The sequence below is a fragment of the Leguminivora glycinivorella genome, chromosome Z (assembly GCF_023078275.1).
Source record: "Leguminivora glycinivorella isolate SPB_JAAS2020 chromosome Z, LegGlyc_1.1, whole genome shotgun sequence".
Classification (NCBI taxonomy): Eukaryota; Metazoa; Arthropoda; class Insecta; order Lepidoptera; family Tortricidae; genus Leguminivora; species Leguminivora glycinivorella.
The window spans coordinates 53,489,849-53,516,360 of NC_062998.1; the positions used below are offsets into that span (position 1 = coordinate 53,489,849).

The window sequence follows — 26,512 nt, forward strand, 5'->3', positions numbered from 1 at the left end:
CATGAAGAACCCAGAAGAATACTACAGATACTTCAAGTGGCAGCGTTACTACAGCTTCGAGTACCGGTACGCGAGCCCGGCGACCGACGACTATTGCGCGTTCTGCACGGCGCTGAATGAGAAAGAGCGCCGGGGAACCCACTGGGACTTGAAGGAGTGGTGGAACAGGAACGTACAACCCCATCCGTACACACCATAACACTTTAATAGGCGAGACGACTAAAAATAATAATTAGTCCGTCAGTTAGATTATCAAAGAATTTTAGACACGTATTTTTTCTTTTTTCTCGTAAGCGAAAAATGACGACGGTACAGTGCGTTGAAGTTTCGGGTGACGTCACGCCTAGGTACAATTTTTACTTAGACGTGACGGAACTTTGATGCTCTATATCTTTGTATTTTTTCATTAATTAGAAAAAGAGAAAAATACATGTGCAGAATTTTTGAACGATCTAACTGACGGACTAAACAGAATGCCATTTTTTTATGTAGTCGTCATCCCTATTTTGGAGTATGTTCGGAAAGTTAAGACTCGTGAAATGTATGGGGTTCAATACATTCCACGACTTACAATAAAAAATTGGAAATGTACTTTAACTATAGTATTTTATGCAACTGGCGTTTAAATGAGGTCAAAAAAGTCGAGTGGCGTTGTTAATAAAGACGCCACGAGTATTTTTTGACTCAGTTAAACACCGTTGCATACAATACTTTTTCTACGACCATGAGCTTAGTTTTTAATAGTTTTTTTTCTAGAGTAAATTTCGTGAAATTTCACTGTGTCCTGTATTTTGACGCACTACCGGGCGCTGGTAAGCTAGCCCCCGACGACTCGCCGGGTATTTGTAAACAAACTTGGCTATGCGAGTCACTTGCGAGCACGCCAACGAAATGGAAATTGAAACAGTCGCAGTGGTCGAAATCGGACGGGAGAGAGTAGTAGTATTTAGGTATACAGGTACCTTGGGTCTCTAGGGATCCTTTAGAAAGGCCTTAGGAAAGGTAAACATAGAGATGGGCCGAATACGGACTTTGCCGAATACGAATATTCGGCCGAACATTCGGTTCAGCTGTTACCGAACTGAACATTCAGCCGAATAATCGGTTGAGCCATATTTTAAATGCTGGCTTAAGAGTTAAAAACGTTTCAATGATTGGTAATGGGTACACATTTATCTTAAGGTGGCTCGCCTAGGTTACCCGAAGCTCAGGGTGCGTTAGATGGCGTTAATCTGCAAATTACTAGTCTTATTTTTTTTGTGAAGTCGTACAGGCATTTATATACTTTCAAGTATGCTTTGCGAACATTTCATATTAAAATTGACGTATTAAAACGAACATTAAACTTTTCATTGTAACGTAAATCCCCTTAATGTAAACTAATTTACTATTTTACACTATTTTTAAGTACCACTCACACATGCAAACAGTGTTTTTGTATTCCTTCTAGTCGATAATTTCACGCGGCGACAGCTTGTTTAAATAGCATTGCGGTAAATACGTGGCATTGCATGATTTGCATGGAAGTGGAGTGAGTTCGAATCCTGGACTTTTTTTCTTTTTTTGTTTTATTATTATACATAAATGTTATATGAGAGGACTTTTTCTCTTTTTTTGTTTTATTATTATACATAAATGTTATAAGAGCGTTTTCCACAAAAAAGATTAAAAACCTATTCTATTAAGTCATAATAATTTTTGGGTTCTTCCAAATCAAAATTTTTAACAATTAGTATTATATTATCCTATTCAGATATTTTAAAAATTTCGAAAAAGTATAGATAAATTTTAGATTCCTAAATGAGTGGTTTTGTGAAACTACGATTCAAATAATTTTTTTTTCTAATTGTTTATTTTAGATTGAGCAAGGGTATTCAAATCGCTTTTGAAATTTTAAATTAGTTAATGAAAATGCAATAGTTAACCGAGTAACGTAATGCTTTAAAAATTCAAGTGGACTTCTGTCTTTTTTATCTAATTAGTAATTTTGAAAAAATATTATATTGAGCGAGGGTATAGTAGTTGTGTTTTATATCTTAACTAAATAAATGGAACATCAAAATGACAATAAAAAATCAATACGTTCTTTCAGATAAAATTGATACCTTCGGCTCGCCCTTCTTGCTCGTTCAATAAAAAAATACGAAATTTATATCCAAAAAAATATACAAAAAGTTGATATAAACCCGGGATTCGAACGCAGCTTCACGGCGTGACAGACGACTGTTCACCAACGACGCCATTACATAACACGCAGTCACCGACGAAATTAGGCTAAACATGGCTAAACATATATTAATTTAAATATAAATAATAATGTCAAATTACTCTATAATCGAAGTAGTGGAAGAATTAGTTGTTTCACCAAAGATAATCTACCAGGCATAATAAAGAATTGTATTGTATTATTGTATGAAAATAAAAAATAGGAAAGCAATATAGCTAAATATTCCTTTAAAAAAATAAAAAAACTTAATAAATTCAAAAAAGATCAAATGATTTGAAAAATACTTCGAATGGAACTCGGGACAGATCCCGAGTTGACTGCATCATATTTTAGTCAGTAATTTGACCGAGACGCCATTTCGATTTACACTAGCAGTGCCGAAATACACGATAGGTATCTTCATTGACAAAATGCGTCATTATTTCTGAGTCTGCCGGCGTATTATGATTCCAATTTTATCTTATCCACGTGGATAAAGCATCCGTCACGCTTTGGCAAGTATGTCAGTGTGAGAGTGACAGTTGTCTTATCCATGTGGACAAGTGATAAAATTGGAAGCATCATACGTCGGCTGCTCGAATTTAACTAAACCAATATCTCTAACTTTAAATAATTACTTGTCAAGAGTCAAGTGTCACTGATGACAATGTCAACTAAAAATGCGCGAAATATGACGGCTCTGTGTCTGTACACAAAATGTGGCACGCACATTTACGTAAAATTAATAAAAAATTCACATGGATTTGTCCATGATTTCTGTATGAAACAATGTATTTCATTTAACACTGCGCCAACGGATAATGTAAAGTAGATGTATGCGCATATTTTTATTTCACAGAACACCCCACTAGAAGCCAAATGCAAGCGATATTGTTCGAGACGCAAATCACCAATCCTTGCGGGGTGAGGCGGGCGCGCACGGTGCTGCCATTGGTCGTTTCAAATAATGGCGCGCCTTTATGATTAGCAGTAGGGATGGGAATGGGACATGTCTATTATAGACAATGGTACCGGTACCAGTACTGTATATTATAATTATAATTATATACAGGTATATTATAATTAAATTATAATAAGGCCTAGTTACCCTTCGGGTTGGAAGGTCAGATGGCAGTCGCTTTCATAAAACTAGTGCCTACGCCAAATCTTGGTAGTAGTTTCCAAAGCGGACCCCAGGCTCCCATGAGCCGTGGCGAATGCCGATGCCGGGATAACGCAAGGAGGATGATAATTGTGATAGCATCTCAATAAAAATCATTCTAGTAACTAATAACTAAACTGTGCATTTTTACTTACGTTTACTAAGTTAAATAACCAACTAAATATTCTAAACAGCTAATCAATGAACTAAATACCACTACAGACTCTACAGATTCTAGATAATTATTCACTATTACAAATCTGCTTTCTTTTATATTTCATAAAATGGTAGCACATGGTACGAACGGCAGTACGAAGTTCCCGCAACAGACATAAACTAACATGGCCCCATGCCTAGTCGTTTACGTGAAAGGGATAGCATATCACATTGTTAACTCGGTAAAGAGGGATGGACGCGCCTCGGCGCCGCTCAGCACAACCATATTGACCAGTATAAATGAACTCCGCGGACAATAAACAATATTCAACAAAATAATTAATTTGACTTAACTGTGGAATGTTGTTCCATCTTTTTTACATGTAGAAGTGTTAGAAGACTTGCCACACCACTTTATGCTGTAAGAGACCATTGTTTGCAACCAAAATTGATTATTTAAGATTTTTTCCCGAGCGGACACGGACACTGTTAGCGGGTCGTATACTTGGGCGCTACTGATCGGTGTCGCACGCGTTCAAACTTTTATAAACCTGATTTGTCGTATGCTTGGTGACCGCGAGTCGCCCTGTAAGGGCCATCTTGTTGTATTGATCTGTGTTTTATTTAGTTGTAGTGTGCGGTGACTAAATAAATGTCAGTTCTTTTTTGTATGGAAAGCGAGCCACCTTAATGTTCCTATAATTTAGTGCATAATAAAATTTTGGTTTTTGTTTCTTAAGATACGTTATTTTTACTTTTTTACAAAATTATTGTATATTATATTTTAAGGCATTTTTCACTCTGAAATAGGATGTCATTTTCCGATAAATTACGAAACAACTTAGGCTATTTATTTACTTTGTTTATTCGGTGAATATTCGGCAATGTAACCGAACAATTCGGCCGAATACGAACATTGAAAAACTTGCCGAGTTTACTGAATACCGAATATTCGGCCCATCTCTAGTAAACATCAGCCTGAGAGGCGGGCACACTGCAGCATACAACGAGTTATGCCTCAGCAAAGAGGATCGAGTACTATAGAGAGTTACTGTCGAAGTAAAATATGTAATCACAGTGCATAGACTGCCATCTCTTGACACAGGCTTGAAACTTGAACCCCAGTTTTGACAATTTGGCCCATATTCTTAGCCTGATATGTTTTAATATGTCAAATATTAATAATAGCGCCATCTAGCTGAGCGTACCCCAAAGGTGTAATGCCATCTAGGTCACTGTACCTTTTTCTGTATGGTACTGATGTACGTTTTTTCTTAGACTTTATCTGTCTTTACCAGAGATCGGATTTTTGTGCGTCATCTCATACTAAAAGTCATTAAAATGACGTAAGTCACTAAGAATGTCGCAAATCCGTCCGATCTCTGGTCTTTACAGAGTTATGTAAGTAATCTATATACCTGGTGTTCTTCATATTCCCTTCTCCGAGGCAGGCTGCTGAGGGTGACTGACTCCCGGGCAGGCTCCTGCTGCTCCTCTCTGTGTTCCTCGACCATGTTGAGTGATGTTGACCCGGTTGAGCTTTTTCTGCGTCTGACAAAAGGAACATGATTTAATGCACGCTAAGATGGTTTCATTGGTTTGTTACATCAAAAGGCGTTAGTCATATCCATATTTATTATCTTCTCTAGATATCTTTAGGTATTTAGGTAAACAAAATCAACCCTGAAAAGATTTTTTAAGCCACTTGACAAACAATTGACGAGAAGCAGTGCAGGACCGAGAAAAATGGGACTGTCTTGTCCAAGTCTCATTTTAGGACCAAAGGAGTATTCGTAAGTATTATGGCGTACTGTTTGAAGCAATTTTCACAAATAAATTGGAACCAGTTTATTGCGAGGTCATACACTTATTTGTATGGTGGATTTTGAAGTTTGCTATGAGAAAAACCTGGCGCCTCAGTACCGCCGCCGGGCGAAAAAAACCCTCATTATCAGAGTGCGATGTTTCTAAGGAGTAAAAGCGATCCGATTGATCCGACTCCGAAAGAACTAGAATCGACCGAGCACGCGGAACGACTCTCGACGAGAATAGGCGAGACGACTAAAAAAAAACTAATTAGTCTGTCAAGTTAGATTATCAAAGAATTTTAGACACGTATTTTTTCTTTTTTCTCGTAAAAATGACGACGGTACAGAGCGTTGAAGTTTCGCGTGACGTCACGCCTAGGTACAATTTTTTACTTAGACGTGACGTCACAAGCCCCCACTATGGAACTTCGATGCTCTATATTTTATTATTATATTTTTTTCATTAATTAGAAAAAGCGAAAAATATGTGCAGTATTTTTGGACGATCTAACTGGCGGCCTAAACAGAATGCCATTTTTAGGGTTCCGTAGTCAACTAGGAACCCTTATAGTTTCGCTATGTCTGTCTGTCTGTCCGTCCGTCCGTCCGTCCGTCCGTCCGCGGATAATCTCAGTAACCGTTAGCACTAGAAAGCTGAAATTTGGTACCAATATGTATATCAATCACGCCAAAAAACTGCAAAACTAAAAAATGGAAAAAAATGTTTTATTACGGTACCCCCCCTACATGTCAAGTGGGGGCTGATATTTTTTTTTCATTCCAACCCCAACGTGTGATATATTGTTGGATAGGTATTTAAAAATTAATAAGGGTTTACTAAGACCGTTTTTTGATAATATTAATATTTTCGTAAATAATCGCTCCTAAAGGAAAAAAAAGTGCGTCCCCCCCCCTCTAACTTTTGAACCATATGTTTAAAAAATATGAAAAAAATCACAAAAGTAGAACTTTATAAAGACTTTCTAGGAAAATTGTTTTGAACTTGATAGGTTCAGTAATTTTTGAGAAAAATACGGAAAACTACGGAACCCTACACTGAGCGTGGCCCGACACGCTCTTGGCCGGTTTTTTTATGTAGTCGTCATCACTATGAGCAAGATGGCACATATTGTAAAGTGTAAAAATATGTATAGAAAAAAATCTAAATTACACCAGACTAAGATGCCGGGACATATTTTTGAGTAAGGTGGGTACACCCGTACTTTTACACTTGACTGTAGATAACTGTCACAGTACGCTCAGTTTATCTTGATGTACTAAAAGACCGAACAGTTGTGAGATTGTACTAGTTGGGAGCGATATGTTCAGTGAACGACCAATCACCACTCTAGTGTGCCATTATGTTAAGGAGTTATGTAAAAGAGCGACTCACATTCCGTACCTTTTCCGTTTGGTGTTGGGCGAGGCGGCGGGAGAAGCGGAGTGCCGGTTCGAATCCAGCGAGTCGCCTTGCGACTGCAGCTCGTTGGCTTGTGAGCGGGTGAGGGAGGTTGTTTCTGGCATCTCGGTGAGACCTTTGATTTTTAGGTGCTTTGCTGTGTCTAACACCTGGGGAAAGAGAGACATGTTAGGCGATAAGGTTATTACATCTTCATATTACATCCTCAAGATAGCATTTGAGACGGAGAATGGGGCACCATTCTAAGCGCTAGTCGGGAAACCGTTTGATTTTATGCATGAAAATGTACATTATGTACATAACCATGTGTGGAGATTTCTCCATAATGTTTACTGCTACATTGTCTGAAATTGAAGGTAGGTTGAGCCTCTTTTTGTTGGAGTAAGAATGCAGCACTAGTATAGTAGAATGTAGTACTAGTATACACCGTGTTTTTTTTGTTTTTCGTTAAATTCGACACGTCGTTAGGTTCATTATCAGGAGAGTCCCTTAAGAATAACATTCAAGTTAGTGTCAAGTGATTGACGGAACATGTCAAACCAAATAACATTAGGAAGTGGTAAAGGCTGTCACACACGTATGCAGTAATTTTTTTAATAACTCGATAACCGTAAGAATTATGATGGTAGTTTCTTAGATAAATTAATTGTATTTGATCTAAAGAAGCTTCCCTTAAAGTTAACGGAATTCAATATAAACACGGTATAGAAATAAAAGAAAAATAGTCGCTCCCGTGTAAGTAAAAGAAACGCGATCGCGATGATACAGTACGGGGAAATTAGCTAAAATTACGGCATAATTAATGGAAGGTTTTTTTAACTAAATTGAAATGTGTACGTTATAGACCGAAGTTATTTTTCATCAACCCTCCCCACTCCTCCCCCCTCTTCGTCACCCCTCTACCCTCCCTTAAAGTGCCGAAAATCGATTTCTGACAAAACTGTTGAAGATACAGAAAAAGCGCGTAGGAACGAAGTAATCCTTAATAAATTTACTACAAATCATTAATTAACACTTTGGTTCTAGCACTTATAGTTTTCGCGTGATCCGTCACGAAAGTTGGTTCTTTGCTGCAATTTTCTTTAATGAATGTTAAGTTTTCGCTCAAAATGCTTACGAAATCGTCGAAATTTGTTTGATATGACTAAAATATTGTAACTCATGACTAAAATAAAATTAAGGGGGAAAAATCACTACCATGGGTGGAATTTCCAATGTCTTGGAATTCCAGTAACTTTTTAAGACGTAATATTTTCACGGTAGTAGTCGCTAGGAGTACCATTGATCCATATAGTATATCGATGACTGGGGGATGAGCTTTTGGTAGCTGTTGGTAGAGCCCTGGAGTATCAATCCAGAAGCCGTGAGTTCAAGTCCCACCCATGGTAGTGATTTTTCCCCCTGAAATTCATTTTCAGTTTATAATATTTTAGTAATATCAAACAGATTTCGTAAGCAATTTGGGAGAAAACTTAACATTCACAAAAGAAAATTGCAGCAAAGGACCAACTTTCGTGATGGATCACGCGACAACTATAAGTGCTAGAACCAAAGTGTCAATGAATGATTTGTAGTAAATTTATTAAGGATTACTTTGTCCCTACACGCTTTTTCGGCTATTTAAGGGGGGGGGGGAGGGGTGACGCAGAGGGGGGAGGGATGGGGAGGGTTGATGAAAAATAACTTCGGCCTATAATGTACATATCCCAATCAAAAAAAATCTTCCATTAATTATGCCAACATTTTCATACATAACATAACTTTCCAGAAGCAACGTACTAATAATGCGAGCGTCGCGTTAATCATCACCGAGCGAAGAATTTATACATCGCTCACTCTTTTTAACCCCCGACGCAAAAACGACGGGGTGTTATAAGTTTGACGTGTCTGTCTGTCTGTGTGTCTGTCTGTGGCATCGTAGCTCCCGAACGGATGAACCGATTTAGATTTAGTTTTTTTGTTTGAAAGCCGAGTTAGTCGGGAGTGTTCTTAGCTATGTTTCATGAAAATCGGTCTACTATGTCGCCATCGGGGTTTTTTTCAAAATTTTAATTTTGTGGTTAGGTTATATTTACACGGGAGCGACTATCTTTTGTTAGTTCTAGAGATGGGCCGAATACGGACTTTGCCGAATACGAATATTCGGTTCAGCTCTTACCGAACCGAACATTCAGCCGAATATTCGGTTACGCCATATTTAGAAAGCGGATGTTAAGATTAAAACTATTAAATGATTGATAATGGTTACATATGTTACTCGAACTACATAATTATGGTCTTACGATTTTGTGGATTTAACTAAAACTTAGTTAAAACAACTCTGAACTCTTCTCAACTCTTAAACTACGCTTTTTTCAACTTTGTATTTATATTTTGAGTATTTTGACGCATAGGCAATTATCTCTTTTTAGTAGTTCCTTAGAAAGCTAGTGAAATAGGAGCTTATTATCCAATGGAATACATAAGGTCTTCATTAGTTATTTACTTTGTTTATTCGGTAAATATTGGGCAATGCAACCGAATTATTCAGCCGAATACGAACATTAAAAAACTTGCCGAATATACCGAATACCGAATATTTACCGAATATTCGGCCCATCTCTAAGTTAGTTCCTATCCCCGATAGCTCATAAATTACTCGCATTTGGTGGAGACCAGTGCCTTAAGGACAGATTTGTAACAACAAAGTCACCTGGGGCAGCTGCTCCTCGGTGACATTGACCTCCCCGCAGTACATGAAGTCCACCATGGTGCGCAGGTCCGCGAAGCTCACATCCTTGAGGATCACGATGGGGTGCTGCGATGGGTTATCCACGAATAGCGCCTGCAAAACAATTAATAGTTTAGTACAATAATGTTTTAATTAATTAGCCGATCTTACAGTGATCATCCAAAGATTTAACTCCATTGGCCTACAACTAAATTTTGATAAGTGTGAATTATTCATTCAAAATTCCTGTATTAACAAAGATGACGTTGTTCAAAAATTCAACTCTCTCGCGCCTAATATAAAGTTACTCGACAAGAGTAACCTTTGCCTCCTAGGATCCCCCATCTTCGAAGAAAATTTTCCTAGTTATGTTCAAAATTGCGTTTCCAAATTCGAAGAACACTCTCATCGTTTGCTCCAAATTAGCCCTCACTACGCTTTGACTGTTATAAAGTTTTGCCTATTCGTCCCGAAATTAACTTATGTGCTTCGCTGCTGCACCCTTTGGAAAAATCAAAATCTTCTTTCACAAATAGATATTATAATTAAAATTAACTTAGAATCCGTCCTAAATATAAAACTCAGCGAGCAGTCTTGGACCCAGGGATCCCTTCCCATCCGGCACGGTGGGTTAGGGATCCGCAAAATTTCCAGTGTGGCATTACCAGCTTTTTTGTCGTCAGCTCATAGCTCGTCCAGTCTCATAGGAAAAATCCTACGAACAAACTGTGAGGCTGCGGGCTTGGCTGACGCCAAAAATGCTTGGTCAATTGCTTGCCCCGGTCAAAATTTTCCCGAATATCCAAATTCTCAAAGGAGCTGGGACGACATTATATGTAAATTGACCGTTAGTTCCCTCCTAGCCCAATCCGACACTGAGGGACGAGCCAGACTCCTAGCAGCTGGAACCAGCGAAGCAGGGTTCTGGCTCCATGCACACCCTTCCCCAAATTTGGGCACATTTTTAACCCCCGATACTCTCCGGATTTCAGTTTCTCTTCGTCTTGGGGTCCCGGTCTGCGCCCCCCATCGCTGCCCCTGTGGCCATGAGGTTGACCGACTTGGGCACCACGGCCTTTCCTGCGAGGCATGCTGCCCTCAACGACGTGATCCGCCGGTCTCTTGCGTCAGTCAATGTGCCGGCCCTTTTAGAGCCGACCGGCATATCTAGGACGGACGGTAAGAGACCGGATGGGATGTCGTTGGTTCCGTGGAATATGGGACGGGTGCTGGTTTGGGACGCAACTTGCGTTGACACACTGGCCCCGTCTCATCTCCACCGAACCTCTGTGAGGGCAGCGGCAGCAGCAGAGGCGGCCGAGAAAATAAAGGTAGGAAAATACAGCGGTCTCGGCGCCGAATATATTTTTATTCCATTCGGCGTCGAGACCCTTGGTCCGTGGGGCCCTGGCGCTCTGAGTCTCTTCAAGGACTTATCGAAGAGACTAAGAGACGCCACCGGCGACCGAAGAGCTGGCAGCTTCCTCGCTCAGCGTATTAGCTTGTCAATCCAGCGAGGAAATGCTGCCAGCGTCTTCGGTACTATGCCACAGGGGCCGTTTTTAGATTTACTTTAGGTTAACTTTAGTTTTATTTAGGTTAATTTAATTTTTATTTTATTTCATTTAAATGGTTATTTATGTTAAATATTATGCCTTTGTATTCTAGCGATTAGATAGTTATATTAATAAAAAAATATATATCCACACAAAAGGGTTAAAAAAAAAATTAATAAATAGTAAAACGTAAATTTTCTATATGCCGACTTGCTTCGAATTTTAAATTGAATTTAACCTCATACTCACCGGGTTGTAGGAGATAATTTAGTAGGATAATGAGCCTCTCACCTCAAGGAACTAAATATTAGGGCATCAAAAAAGGACACGCTTGTCACATCTCGTGTCAATGACCAACAGGTTAATAACCTAACCACAAAATTAAAATTTTGAAAAACCCCCGACCTCGACATAGTGGACCGATTTTCATGAATCATGAAACATGGCTAAGAACACTCCCGACTAACTCAGCTTTCAAACAAAAAAAACTAAATCGAAATGGGTTCATCCGTTCGGCAGCTACGATGCCACAGACAGACACACGCACAGACAGACAGACGGAGAGACAGACAGACAGACACGTCAAACTTATAACACCCCTTCGTTTTTGCGTCGGGGGTTAAAAATAGAAGTGATAATGTGATACTATTAAATTAAAACGGGACTTATTCGCTTAAGACAGGTCATCATCCTCCTTGCGTTATCCCGGCATTTGCCGCGGCTCATGGGAGCCCGGGGTCCGCTGTGACAACTAATTCCAAGATTTGTCTTAGGCACTAGTTTTACGAAAGCGACTGCCATCTGACCTTCCAACCCAAAGGGTAACAGGCCTTATTGGAATTAGTCCGGTTTCCTCACAATGTTTTCCTTCACCGAAAAGCGACTGGCAAATACCAAATGACATTTCGCACATAAGTTCCGAAAAACTCATTGGTACGAGCCGGGGTTCGAACCCGCGACGCGACCTCTGGATTGAAAGTCGCATGCTCTTACCGCTAGGCCACCAGCGCTTCTAAGCTAGCTTGTTCTAAGGGACCAAAATGACTATATCGACACTTGATGTGACAAGTCTCGAAAAACGAAAACTGTATTTACAACCAAGTAGAGGGAGTTAACAATAGACCTGAAAATGTTAGTTGCATATTGTGGAGTAATACACTTTCTGTTTACATGGACATGGGATATGATGTTCCGCTGGTGGTCCATAGGATCTCAGTCCTATGTAAGTGTCCGTATAGTATACCTGGAAGTACGTGCTGCAGGCGGACAGGACGATCTTGTGGGCCTGCAGGTGCTTGCCCTCCACCGCGAGGGTCACGTCCATCAGGGTCTGAGTGTTCAGCAGCGTTGTGAACATGGATATGAAGTTCTGCTGGTGGTTCATAGGATCTCAGTCCTGTGTAAGTGTCCGTATAGTATCTATACCTGGAAGTACGTGCTGCAGGCGGACAGGACGATCTTGTGGGCCTGCAGGTGCTTGCCCTCCGCCGCGAGGGTCACGTCCACCAGGGTCTGGGTGTTCAGCAGCGTTGTGAACATGGATATGAAGTTCGGCTGGTGGTTGTTCCACCTGAGGCTGTATTGCTGCGACATCGCGGCGGCCTGAACAAAGAAAATCCTTAAATTACTTAACTCCATATTGAAAGTTGAAGTACATACAGTACCGGTCAAAAATTTAAGTTCACTCCTTGTTTTCAGTACAATTGACTGCTTTAGAGAGATAGTTTTTTGTAGTTCAGACGTCAAAATTTGTTTCGTAAACAATTTATATTTTTTTAACATCTGTTTCCCTCAAATATTATAGGCTAAATAATTATTTGGCCTATATTATCTGGCTAAAACTGTGTTTCGTGTAAAAATGTGTCTCAATTCGTCATCCATATATTACGTCACAGTGTAAGGGGGAGGGGGGGGGGGTCATACTAAATGTGACAAGCCCTGTTAAAGGGATACAAAAAAGGGTGACATAGGGGGGGGAGGGGTCCAAAAACCTGAAATTTGGTGTGACGTAATATGTGGATGATCCCTTAGTGGCAAAGGCAAGGCCATAAATATAACTAGCATTTTGCCGTCATGTTTATTAGATTTTAGTGAAAGAAAGGTACGTGCATTGTGTCTAACTAGTAAAATAAATCTCCACAAAACAATAAATATAAGTTGAAAACATATTTCCGACTACCAAACTTGTACCGAAATCAAAGGGTGAACTCAAACTTTTGACCGGTACTGTAGATTGATAATGATAAGCTGATGTAGACGCTAGGTGGCGATGGAAATGTAGTTTGGTTTTATCGCGCCACTACTACAGAAGAGCGATGCGGAGAGTATACTATACAAAGCGTACAGATGTAGTGCAAAAAGAATTGCCTTCGTATTATTACAGAAACGTGAACGTGTCATGCTATTTCAATCAGTCTCAGTACAAGATGTACTGGCATTGACTGAAATAGCATGACAAATACAAAAAATCTGTAAGCGATTGTGACGTTGACTAGGTACTCATTTATATGTAATTTTACACGTCAAAATTTGGTTTATTTCTACTTTATTTATTTTCTTCTTTGGAGAAACAACAGAAGTAAGCACAAATAAAAATTACATCAGGTATGTTATATATACAGTTCAAGAGATGTGCACCTAGCCACCTACCTCCTAAGACGCTCTCACTGAGAACTATCTAGGTATAGTTTACTGTAGTAATATATTGTCTTATATCTATGTTATGTACCTAGTCTAGCCATAAGTTGTGTTACAAATGAAAATAAACATATTTTTAAAATAATGTAATTTATTTACCACAAGTAAATGTTTATTTGTAGGTAAGTTAATAAGGTTTCTAAACAATATATTTTTTATTCAAAATGCCCGCCTTTAGCTTTAATACATGCCCTCAAACGATCCAGCCACTCGTCTATAGATTTATGCACTGTCTCCATTGGAAAATTTGCCACTGCTACCTTCAAAGATTTTTTTAGAGAATCGATATTGGTATGGCGTTTGTTTAGAGCAGACCATGTCCTCTAACACTGACCACAATTTATAGTCCAGGGGATTTAAGTCGGGACTAGAAGAGGGCCAATCATCTGCCTTGATGAAGTCCGGAACATTCCTTTGCAGCCAAATCTGGGTGGTGCGAGCTTTATGACCCGGGGCCGAGTCCTGTTGAAAGGTCCAGTGCACATTTTTAAACATTGTATCGTTGAGTGGTTTAACTACTGTTTCTAAAACCGTAACCTGATACACTTTAGCTGAAATTTTTACTCCTTTTTCGCAAAAATGGATCTCAGAGACGCCTTGATACGACACACCCCACCAAACCATGACGTAAGCTGGATGATGACCTCGCTGAACCCTTCCAACTATCTCTTTAGCTTCTCGAGAGTTGTGTGCGTATACTTGAGACTATACGCCATACCAATATCGATTCTCTAAAAAAATGTTTGAAGGTAGCAGTGGCAAATTTTCCAATGGAGACAGTGCGTAAATCTATAGACGAGTGGCCGGATCGTTTGAGGGCATGTATTAAAGCTAAAGGCGGGCATTTTGAATAAAAAATATATTGTTTAGAAACCTTATTAACGTACCTACAAATAAACATTTACTTGTGGTAAATAAATTACATTATTTTAAAAATGTTTATTTTCATTTGTAACGGAACTTATGGCTAGACTAGGTACATAACATAGATATAAGGCAATATATTACTACAGTAAAAATTATGTGAATTATTCCACTTACGTCACCTGCCAATTAGGTCAGATTTTATTTTTTCATACATCAAAATTTTAGAAATTCCATATAGGTCAGAAAATCAAAACCGCTAACGTAAGTGGAATATTTTAATGCCATTTTCGTCAGGTCCAATTAGGACAGAAATTTTTATTCCACTTATGTCAGTTTCCAGTTAGGACAGATATTTCTTATTCCAGCTACGTCTGATTACAGTTCTGTTAGAGAATCACATTGCCGATGGTCCCGGGTTCGAATCCCGGTAAGGGCATTTATTTGTGTGATGAACACGGATATTTGTTCCTGAGTCATGGATGTTTTCTATGTATATACGTATGTATGTATATATATTAGGAATCGGATGAATTCCTGAGTTTACCAGGATAAGCTGGTGGACCAGTCTAAGTGATTCCGGTGGACGGAATGATCGAAACTGTATTTGTAGATATAACAGAGTCCAACTGTAGGGTCAGGTTAACATGCTGTCATTATTGGAGTGCAGTCAAGTCAGCCTGCTGTCATAACTGGAGTCCAGTTAGTATGGAGATTAGAAATATACCAGTTAGGTTAGCATGCTGTCAACACTGGTTTCCAGGTAGGTCAGTTTTTTGTTTGTCCACATTGGAATCCAATTAGGTCAGAGATGACCTAGATGGAACAATTTTTTTCTGACCTAATTGGCAGGTGACGTAAGTGGAATAATTCAATTATGTTTGGTACCAATACCAACCAAGGAGTCCGAGAGATTGTTAAATTTGCTTAATGAGCTTACCAAAAGGGGTCTACAAAATATGAGTCTATGTATATAATAAAATAAATATTTTTGGGTTAAATAAAAACTTACCTGTGTTATTCAGTGTGCTCTGAATGGCGCCAACTCCTTACTGAAACCAAATAATACAATTCAGTAAAGTTAAGTCAAACAATGGCAATCGCATCATAACTACTTAGAAAAAACTCGTATCATCTACTATCAATGAAAAGAAAAATATAGTAACTATATATATGGGATGCATATAGAGTTACTGCATCTTGAGTAGCAATGTGAGATAGAAGATTTTTCATGGTAGTAAAAATATGTTCAGTAAAACAAAGAAGCAAGGCATATTTTTGGCGTGAGCATACATGAAAATAAGTAGCATAGCTGCATAATGCATAATTGGCACAAAGTAAAGATTAAATTTCGCATTGCCCTTGTTCGTCTAAGTCCAAAAAAACGGCCAAGTGAGGGTCGGAAAAGATCACGTACAGTCAAGTGCAAAAATACGTATCGAAATAATAGTCTCATAAATATGGTACTGCGCTCTTATTACACCGGACTAAGATGCTATAGGACATATTTTTGAAGATTTGTACACCCATATTTTTACACTTGACTGTACCATTATGGATAAAAACGGAAATAAAGTCATGTCTATTTTACGGGAGCCCCACTTAAATATTTTCCCCTCACTAGCTCAGAAACACGTGTTTTATTATTTAACGCCAGTGGGTAAAAAAGCATTTTATCCACTAGTGGATAAAGTAATTTGACCTTGAATGTAGTCAAATATTCTGCTTCATAATTGATAAAAGTGGGTGAATCTAGTGATGAAGACGATTTAACACCTGTGGAACTACTGGAAGCAGTGATAAACGCGTTTTTTGCGTTGTACTTTCCTCGCTATAGTGAGGGGAAAAGTATTGTGATACACATGGGCGCAAATGTATTTCACTTCTGTGTTGAAATACAACTTTGCACCCTCGTATAAGAAATAACTGTTATTTTATTCTATTTTAAATATTTGTTGTTATAGTTAGGCACTGGTCCCATCGCGAGCTAGTAAGCTATGAACTATCGGCTATAAAAACGAACAAAAGATATTCACTTCCATGCAAATAAACACGGCGATTTTGATAGCTCACAGCTGGGCGAGTAACTAAAATATCGCCGTGTCTCTTATTTAGGCGGGAGTGATTAGCTTTTGTTTGTTTTTATAGCCGATAGCTGATCACTACATAGTATAAAACAAAGTCGTTTTCTCTGTCCCTATGTCCCTATGTATGCTTAAATCTTTAAAACTACGCAACGGATTTTGATGCGGTTTTTTTTAATAGATAGAGTAATTGTAGAGGAAGGTTTACATGTAGGTATAGTACCCGTGCGAAGCCGGGGCGGGTCGCTAGTAGCTTATAATTTACTAGCTCGCGGTGTGGGACCAGTGCCTTGCATACGTCATCTGTGAAAATATCAAGTCTAAAAATACAAATAAATATTTTTCCTTATCAACTTTATAAATAGCAGGTCATAATTTTTGCCCGCGGCTTCGCTCGCGTTAGAAAGAGACAAAAAGTAGCATATGTCACTCTCCATCCCTTCAACTATGTCCACTTAAAAAATGACGACAAATCCTTCCGTTTTGCCGTGAAAGACGGACAGACAGACATACACACTTTCCCATTTATAATGTTAGTATGGATAACTCTTAGGCCGACAGTCAACTATCAATTATCTTTTTCTCGGATGTAAAGAAAAAGGACGGCATGTTGCCTATGATCATATTTCGATGATACACATATGATAGTGGACTATCGGCCTTAGTAAAGACTGTAGGCTGAAAGTGGATACGCCACTCCTACTTTTGCGAGTGGGAACACTGGAAATCACTATCCTTCTTAGTTCTAGTGTACAGAAATTCAAAAACAAAAAAAAAATCCTTTCAAGACTTAGCAAGCTATACACATGAAGAGTGTTTTTTGACACCTTTCACATGAAAATAAATGAAATAGGAGAGTTTTGTTATTTCTTAAGTATGTTTTTTTTTATTTGTAATAGGTATAAATTATTAATAAATTTCAAAGTACCAAATCAAAAAGAAAATCGAATAAAAAAAATGTTTGTTCAAGAAAAAAAAGCACAATTATTACATTGGCTGGTGTCTCCTTTTAAGTTATTTGCAAAATAACTTCTGCTAAGGATCCATTACTTTGGCTAAAAACTGTTTGTTTGATATGTGTCTATTTCTGATTCTATTTGATATTTTTCTAATTTTAGACTGTATTGAGACTACCTCCATTGTTTTAGTTATTATCCTTGCTCAAATTACTACAAAAATAAAGGTTGTGCCAGGGTGCCCTCATACTGCCTTTGAGTTTAGTTTGGGCCAATTATAATTTGGGCACTCTGAACAGTCAGAACTTTATAGTAAAAAAAAAACTATAATTTTTCTCTTTTTTTTCTAGTTAACTAATTTTAACCGGCTTTACATATATTGTACCTTTAATAAAGATGATTAAATGAAAATAATTATATTTCCATTATGTTATACAAAAAATGCTGATTACTTTCAGATTTTTTTTATTAATTTTCATGTTACCAACTGCTCCAATTATTTCATTTTGTTTTTGTTTGAAAGCTAAATCAGTCAGCAGTATTCTAAGAGGTTTTTTTCAAGTTTTTTTTTTATATTATTAACATAATACTTGTAAACCTGGTACCTTGACACCTTTCCTGTGACATTTACAAGCAATTCTTGTGACAAATGTTGTAATAGTACATTACATCAGAGGCCGGGAAAATGAGGATTTCCGGCCAAGTGGGTATATACGGATAGGGATACGAGGCCGGGAATCCGTTTTCACGCCGAGGCATGTATAGTGCTTTTCTCAAACATACAATGAAATAAAAAAAAAATGCTCTAAAGGACAATATTTTATAAAAAAAAGTTACTTTGCAGGCCTAGGCCTGAAAAATAATATGAAATCCCTTTACAGTCCTTTCGAGTTGTTGCGCCCAAAAAGCGATACTTTGCAGCCCATTTTAAGGAATGTAAAGACAATATTTCATTGCATGTTTGAGAAAAATGTATTGTTAAACCATCCTGAATAAAGTTTTTTCTATTTCTATTTTTTCCTATTACATAATTACAATCATGCCTGTTGCCCATAAAGGGGTAGGCAGAGCACATGAAACTGCTAAAGTTACAGCACTCTTGGCAAATAAGGGGTTGAAAGAAAACGAAACTGTGACATTGCAGTGACAGGTTGCCAGCCTCTCGCCTACGTAACAATTTAACCCATATCCCTACTCGTATCGATTTTCCTCTTTTCCGCACTCGTATCTACAAGTATTTTGTTTGGGTTACAAAAAAAACACATTATTTACTCTACTACGTTTTATTTATGTCTCTTTAACATTACAAATTTGTAGACACTTATCTATACAAAAATCTTGACAAAAGAAGTACAGATCGCTGAAATTAATGTTGATAGTAATATTAATGACGACTACTTCAACAAGTGTCAATTGTGAAATGCCGCAAAATACTAGTTGCTCTATAGAAGACCATAATAATATGATCCCCGATCCTTTACAACCCAGCAGCTCGGTACGCACGTTACAATTTTTTTTAATCTTCTTTAGTGAGGGCAACTGAGTACGACGGCATATTTAATTGTTTATAAAGTTTGAGGATACCTGGAAAAAATTAATACAAGAAGCCATTTTGAAAATATAATAAATATTCACTGCTTTCGGTCACGCGTGTACGCTGCGACCATTTTGCGACCGTTTGTCGACCGTTTGGTGACCGTTTGGCGACTGTTTTTTACATGGAATATTACCGTCTTAATCCATATTTTAACAACTTTATTGGTTTTCTAGGCATTATTTTTATTATTTCAGTATAGTTTATGCACCGGAGCACTAAAACTTCACCAATCAATATACATAACACGCAAACACCGAGTAGTCAATAATATTATTACTGGTTAAACTGAGGTAAATTGATGGCGCGTTGATAAATTTAGACTTATTTTATGAAATCACTCGAGCAATTTAATTGTCCATGGTAATTAGCCCACATTATATTACAAATGCAAACAATATTTATCTTTAACAAATTCTTACGCCATTACATTTTAATGTCAAATGATTTTATTTCTTTTTTAATTTGACGTCTCTGACAGTCGCCATTTGAAAAGAATGAAATGAACGAATGATTTTGGGAAAGTAGTCGCCAAACGGTAACAATGTGTGCATGCGTAGTGCACACTTCTGTCACTTCTGTGACCATTTGTGCCTGTTACCAATCGTCCCCATTTGGGTCGCCGCGACTAAACGTCGACCGTACTGCGACTAAGCATTGAGACCCGAAGACCTGTGTGTACACAAAATAGGAGGATTTGCGTAGGAACGGCGACCGATTATGGTTATATGGGATATGTCCATGTCGCTTACAATAATAACACTGAGCCTTACTAAAAGGGCACCGCTTATTTGATTTGTGAACCCGGGCACAATGTTTGCAATTAACTGATTGTATTTTATCAATTTCCATTTGATCACTTTCATTATGTGGTATATCCCTGTCACCTTCTACAACACCCACGGGAAGAAAGGGGGTGGGAGATTCTGAACATGTCACCACACAAGCACTTTTTCATATTAAATACCTAATAATTTGGAATCAACTTAGTTGAACAGCTACCCACAGTAGAAAATGCCTATCCTTGAATCCATGAAGAATCACAATTTTTAGTTTTATTTATAAGGATGTTTAATAATGTTTATCTAAATAGGGTTCTAGAGTAACTTAATAGACACAAAATATCAAATTATTGGGTGGATATTAAATAAAACACATCCTCTGTAGTAAATCGAAAGTTACTTTGGCTTTAAATATGTATTAACTAATTTCTTCCCTTCTTCTTATATTATTTTTCTAACATATTTTGTTTATTTGTCTGAGATTCACTATGAAACCATTGTAGGAAATCATAATATTATATCATATCCCTTTGTAACTTAGGTTAGGTATTTCACAAAAATATTGTATACTTTAGTTTTATTATATTCACAGCTTGAAATATATGATAAATAGGGAAAATGTAGGCGGTACGCTTGGCACATGTTTATTTTTACACAGGTATACTTAGATACTTCACGACGTTTAACGAAACCTTACAGTTCTTTGTGCAAAAAGTAAACAGTACACATCTTCTACTAATAAAAGTGAGATGTTTTTGAGATAAGCAGCATCTTACAGGGCTAAGCACAAGATATTATTAGCAAACTCAAGAAGACTAACTACGAAATTGCGTAGGAATAGTAGTGAAGTAAATTGGTAGTTGTTTGTCTTTCAATTCATACATCTATCATACCCCCCACGAAGTGCGCCGGTACTTTTAAGCCAGGAATTAAACTACACTTCACACTGCAATGTTAACTTAGCTCAAAAACACCTTAACACAACACATCACTGAATAATCTTAATAACGAATAAGATTTAACAAAAAAACGACCGAACGCGAGCCCGGCCAAGATGACATCAATCAATAACAATGCAATAACAGCGTGGCGTGTTGCAAACAACTATTTCAAAGATTACTCACCCATAATATAATAATTTAATCGTCTTTTCAGTTTTTCGTCCAGTTTTCGTTAAAAAATATACGTAAATTGTTATGAATCAACCCACGCCAACAATCGTTCACCAAGACCCACGCCGATATATGTTGCCAGGGTAAAAAAATATACATGAATATGGAATAGGTTTAAATACAAACAACTCCTTTAAAAAGACAACCTTTTTCCAGTCTGTAATTTTTTTAATCGTTTTTTCACAATTTGTTCACAAGTGAAAAGATACAAAGCTTATGTTAGAATGAATTGCGCCATATATGTTCTTTTACTTTATTTTTATAAACATAATGTAAATAAATCTATTAATGGTTATTTGTTGATAAGGAAATAAATTGGAAAAGTTCTAAAAATCTTTTGATACTCTTCTAGTTTCACCATTTCATTAAAACTCCAGAAATAAAAGTTTAAAATACGAATTTAAAAATAACTTTAAAAAAAGCTAACCTTTTTTTGTGTTTAACATCAATGGCACTGGCAACACTATTATCCCGTCCATCAAAATGTTCCTGTGATGGCCGCTGTACACACATGGCCAACAGTTCCACCAACCCCCTTGGCCATGTGTGTAGAGGGCTACTTGGCCGTAAGTTGGCAGTTGGCGCTTGCGCTTGCCGGCCAACCGATTCGTGTCGGTTTTTTGTCCACACATCAAAGGATCTTGGCGCCAATGGCCAACTGCGTTTACACGTTGGCGCTTCATTCAGTTGGTCGTCAGCCGTCAGAGAGGACAGTAGTGATATATTTACGAAAATAATAAGTTTATCTATGCCAATAATAGTGTAGATTTCAGGAAATAAAATAACCTTGCAAATGTTTAATGTATTTCCTAAAAAAGATAAATGTTCTTATCAGAATATTAAAAAAATTGTTAATATTGCAAATAATTTAATTTTACTACGGGGTTATTATTTTTTTATAATTTTTTTCTGACAACGTCTATGACCAAGAATTTCCTAGATTTTTCCATTCCACGTCCATCTTTCATGAAGAGCCAATGCCAAGTGATTGGTTCGCCAATGTGTAAACAGCGGCTCTTATCTTGGCCAAGGGGTTTCACAAAGGGCTGGTGGAACCGTTGGCCATGTGTGTACAGGGGCCATGAAATATCACGGTAATGTCACGTTTATATTTTGTAATTTTCCACGTAAAAAGTGTTCTTATATAGCTGTAAATAGTGTTAAATAAGTTAATCCGCAAGTTGCAGAAAAAAATCCGTAAGTATATAACCGTAAAGCTTGTAAGTTATCACTTATTTAGAGCAAGTAAGCGGCATAGAAGAAACTGTTGTACACACTAGGCTATGGACTAAACAACAATTTTATTCCTATTTTTAGATAATTAATAAGCTACTTAATTGAAAACTTTAAGGTCAAATTCGCAGAACTGGTTTACTTGTAGTTAGAATAGTATTTATACCTCTTATTTATAACATTAAAATATTTCCGAAATTTACTAAAAATACTGAATATCTAATTAAACTTGGTTGCTAAGGTTGCTCAGTGTTTAAAAATCTGTAATAACTCTTAGGATCTTTAGATTATGTCCCTAGTCTTTGTAAAAAAATGTAGCACTACAGTTTGGCTCCCCACAGACAGTCTTAAAAATTCATAATCTTAAAAAAAACTTGTATGCAATCTGACAGTTCAAACTGACACTGACAAGACACTGACAGATCTGAACTGTCAGATTGCATACAAGTTTTTTTTAAGATTATGAATTTTTAAGACTGTCTGTGGGGAGCCTATGGTTATGTATATTCATGATGTCCAAACAAGTCCAAAAAAGGCAAATCAGGGCTTACTGCAAAGAAAGCAAGGGATAAGTGTAGTTTGGACCAGTAGATATCATTGGAATAATAACTTAACAAGTGTATCTCTGGGCTCCCAGGCTACTGAGAGTGTGAGAATGAAATCAGGTCAGATAACGCGGCCAGGTGTTACATCTATTTCTACATCCATATCATAAGTTCTCTATAATATGCTTAGGAGCGATAAGCAAAGGTCCTGTATTAAGAAATCTGTATCTGCTATTGTCCCAGAGCTGTAAGAACCTCTTTTTGACACATGACAGCGTCCACAAAACGTAAACTCATGCAACCTAATGAAATTTTAAATAAAATCCTGTAATAATATTTAAAAAAATCAAGTACTTAAAGACAATATTTCGCTTACTTTAAACATAATCTAACACATGTTACATTTTTGCGGATCTGCGTTACTGAGTATTTTACGATATTATTTTATCACGCAGGATTTACTTATAATGTCATTTATCATTCATTTTTATTTTTAAACTAGTGCTGTGCAGAGTCTGTCATTTCGAATCAAATGACATTTCAGTAAGTTGAAAGGAATCATATATTTGTTTAAGCGCCTCCTTGTACATAGGGCCTAATCAATTCAACCAATTCGAAATTAATCATTAGATTTGGCAAACAATACATCTTAGCCACATCGCAACATACTTCAAAACAAATGTGTTAAAAATGTGAACTTACAGATCCGGGACAATAGTGCATCATAATTTTTACAATATTGGCATTGATACTTTAATTACGTTTAAATATAGAATGTTCTGTTTAGAAGAAAGAATCATATTTTCAATATGAGTCATCAACAAGGAGCGAAATCCATTGAAGTACTAGGGTTGCTAACGGTTGTCATACGTCATTTCAATGGATTTCGCTCGCAGTTAACGATCCTTGGTCATCAATCAGTAATTTGTCTTTTATTCTATGTTACTTCTGGTGACTCTATGTCATGATTTATATTAAGGCCACTTGCACCAACGAAAATTTTATATGGAACCACCATTTTACATGGAATTTGACAAATGACAGCCCACTAACCCTGAGTTAAGTGGTTGGTGCAAGGGGCCTTGCTGTCTTATTATGTCTTGTCTGTGTAACATGGCTTATTTTTAACCCCCGACGCAAAAACGACGGGGTGTTACAAGTTTGACGTGTCTGTCTGTCTGTTTGTCTGTCTGTCTGTCTATCTGTCTGTCTGTCTGTCTGTCTGTCTGTGTGTGTGTGTCTGTGGCATTGTAGCTCCCGAACGGATGAACCAATTTAGATTTAGTTTTTTTGTTTGAAAACTGAGTGTTCTTAGCCATGTTTCATGAAGTTTGGTCCACTATGTCAGGGTTTTTTCAATATTTTAATTAGAAGCAAAGGTTATTACTATACTGTATAAGTTTTTTTGGGATTTACATGTTGTACCATTATTCATCCCACTTGTATCGTAACTATTAAACATTTCTTCCCTGTTTTACAGATCTGGATTAGAAGATAGTTCATCAGGACGACCTTGAGTATTCATCATGGGAAAAGAGTAAGTTGCAACTATCTCATATCCTTTGGGGTGTCGGTTGTCGACTCCCGGTCGATTATGTCAATCAAACTGCCACTCAAAGAGTTATATCTGACATGCTAGGTGCATTCCAATGTCCCTTAGGAAATGCCTTGTATGGAAGCTACTTCAATTCAATCAGATCTGTAAAGCCCTTGAAAATACTACCAATTTGTTAGCCGCGTCAGACACAAAATAGCTTTTTTTGGTGGTGTCAAAAGAGGTTTTTGTATTTAGTCATTGTAATGATACTTCCCGACCTTTTTTATACCCCACATAACTCCTTTACCAATCATGTGTTTTTTTCAATAATTTTTTTTTTATGTTTTTATTATTGTTGAAGTTAATATTGTATTGTTTTTGACATTGGATTTTTCCTAGAAATATTCTAACATGTATTTTTATATATACATATAATTATATATTTTTTGTTTAAAGATTATTTTATATGAAACTGTATATTCTGGACTCAATATTTTTATGAACAATAATTACAACAATAAATTGCTCTGCTAATTAGGTTAGATTAAGATCATAATATATATGTAATGATAATGAACTATTCATAAGAGCTTGTAATTAGGCCTACAATGAATCCTGCCGGGGTGTATGTGGTGGAATGCTTATAGTGACCCTGCGACACTCCTCCCAAGGCGGAGACGGAATTCGTTGGTGGTCTTAGACGGTAGTCCTACACTGGTTAGTCCGTCATCGCCACTGGCCCCCCGGACAAGGTGGCATGCGTAAATGCATTTCCCCAACGTTAAAAAAAAAAAAAAAAAAAAAAAAAAAAGGCCTACAATGAATAAAGATATTTTTGAGTTTGAGTTTGTGAAGTACTAACTTTTCGTCAATTGTTTATTTTAAGCGTAACATTAAAGCAGCATGGCCGAATATCCTTCAACACTGAATATAATAAGTATAATAACAATAGGCGCAAATATATCGTTTGTATTCAAACCGTACATAGAAATCACGTTTTTTCATCTAGATTATTCGTCTTTCTGGGCCCATTTCTATACAACAGGTTAAATGCAAAACTAGACATATCCACTTAGCTGTATTTGTTGTAAAAGTACAATTGCTCTACGACGAGCCCTGCAAAATATGACGTACGATGATATAGAACTTATGGTTGTAAAATAATTACCTACTGAATATTGATATATTGAATAGTTAGGAACCTACTAAAATAAGTCTTGTGTTTATTTAATTATAAGTTTTATTTAAGTGATTTTTTTTTTTTTTTTTAATACTACGTCGGTGGCAAACAAGTATACGGTCCGCCTGATGGAAAGCGGTCACCATAACCTATGGACGCCTGCAACTCAAACAGTGTCACATGCGCGTTGCCACCCATTAGAAATAAAATAATAAAAAAATAGTAAAAAATCACCAATTTAGTCTTTCCTTTGCCTGAAACACAACTATCCTAGCTCAGGCATTTGTATAAATCATCTCTTATATGTATAAATTCTTACACCCTTATTCATAAACGTACATCTGAAAAATCTGAAGAGCACATTCATCAATCTCTAGTTTAAGATTTAATACTTAAGGAAACCATTATGTAATTGAAATCCAGTAAGACGTATAAATGCCATACGATAAATAAATAAAAATAAACGTACACAAAAGTTATCAAGCTGATAAAGTTCGTTTGTCCCTTTCCGACGTATTGGTGTGACAGAAAGGGAAAAAAAACTTTATCGGCATAGCTGGGCACCGTTAATCAAATAGTTAACTTCGTTAATCGCTAATCCGTTACTAAAAAAGTTAACTTCGTTAATCGTTAAAGCGATACATTTCGACAAATTTAACGTAAGTTAAAGTTAATCGTTAATCCGTTAACACGTGAAAAAAAAAGAACTTTTCTTTAAAAATTTAGTTGCATCAGTATCCACTATAACGTATTATATTTCTGTAAAAGGCCGAAGTACAGCTAGCCTATTGAACTCTAGGCTGCACGTGGAAGGCAGTGATCGCCTGAGCTGCTGCCAAGAGCTGTGTCA

The 26,512-nt window shown here is 37.1% G+C and overlaps 2 protein-coding genes across 9 annotated transcripts in view; one reads left to right on the forward strand and one right to left on the reverse strand.

The window, feature by feature from the left end:
- LOC125240732 (protein bric-a-brac 1-like) overlaps positions 1–21,342 on the reverse strand; it is a 48,483-nt gene extending 27,141 nt beyond the window's left edge. For 2 of the 6 annotated variants that reach the window (XM_048148770.1, XM_048148776.1), the window contains exons 1-6: positions 21,120–21,342; positions 15,592–15,631; positions 12,444–12,620; positions 9,445–9,576; positions 6,726–6,901; positions 4,943–5,075 (exon numbers count right to left, since the gene is read on the reverse strand). In XM_048148770.1, coding sequence (XP_048004727.1) covers positions 4,943–5,075; positions 6,726–6,901; positions 9,445–9,576; positions 12,444–12,611 — 609 coding nt within the window. In that variant the 5' untranslated portion in view covers positions 12,612–12,620; positions 15,592–15,631; positions 21,120–21,342. Of the gene's footprint in view, positions 1–4,942; positions 5,076–6,725; positions 6,902–9,444; positions 9,577–12,261; positions 12,420–12,443; positions 12,621–15,591; positions 15,632–20,877; positions 21,035–21,119 lie in introns of those variants that run through there. The other 4 variants (XM_048148773.1, XM_048148772.1, XM_048148771.1 and 1 more) reach the window with 4 other exon arrangements.
- A 907-nt stretch (positions 21,343–22,249) lies between these two features.
- Positions 22,250–26,512, forward strand: part of LOC125241488 (serine/threonine-protein kinase PRP4 homolog) — a 28,918-nt gene continuing 24,655 nt past the window's right edge. The window contains exons 1-2 of one of the 3 annotated variants that reach the window (XM_048150002.1): positions 22,250–22,364; positions 24,426–24,482. In XM_048150002.1, coding sequence (XP_048005959.1) covers positions 24,472–24,482 — 11 coding nt within the window. In that variant the 5' untranslated portion in view covers positions 22,250–22,364; positions 24,426–24,471. The remainder of the gene's footprint in view (positions 22,365–24,425; positions 24,483–26,512) is intronic. The other 2 variants (XM_048150004.1, XM_048150003.1) reach the window with 2 other exon arrangements.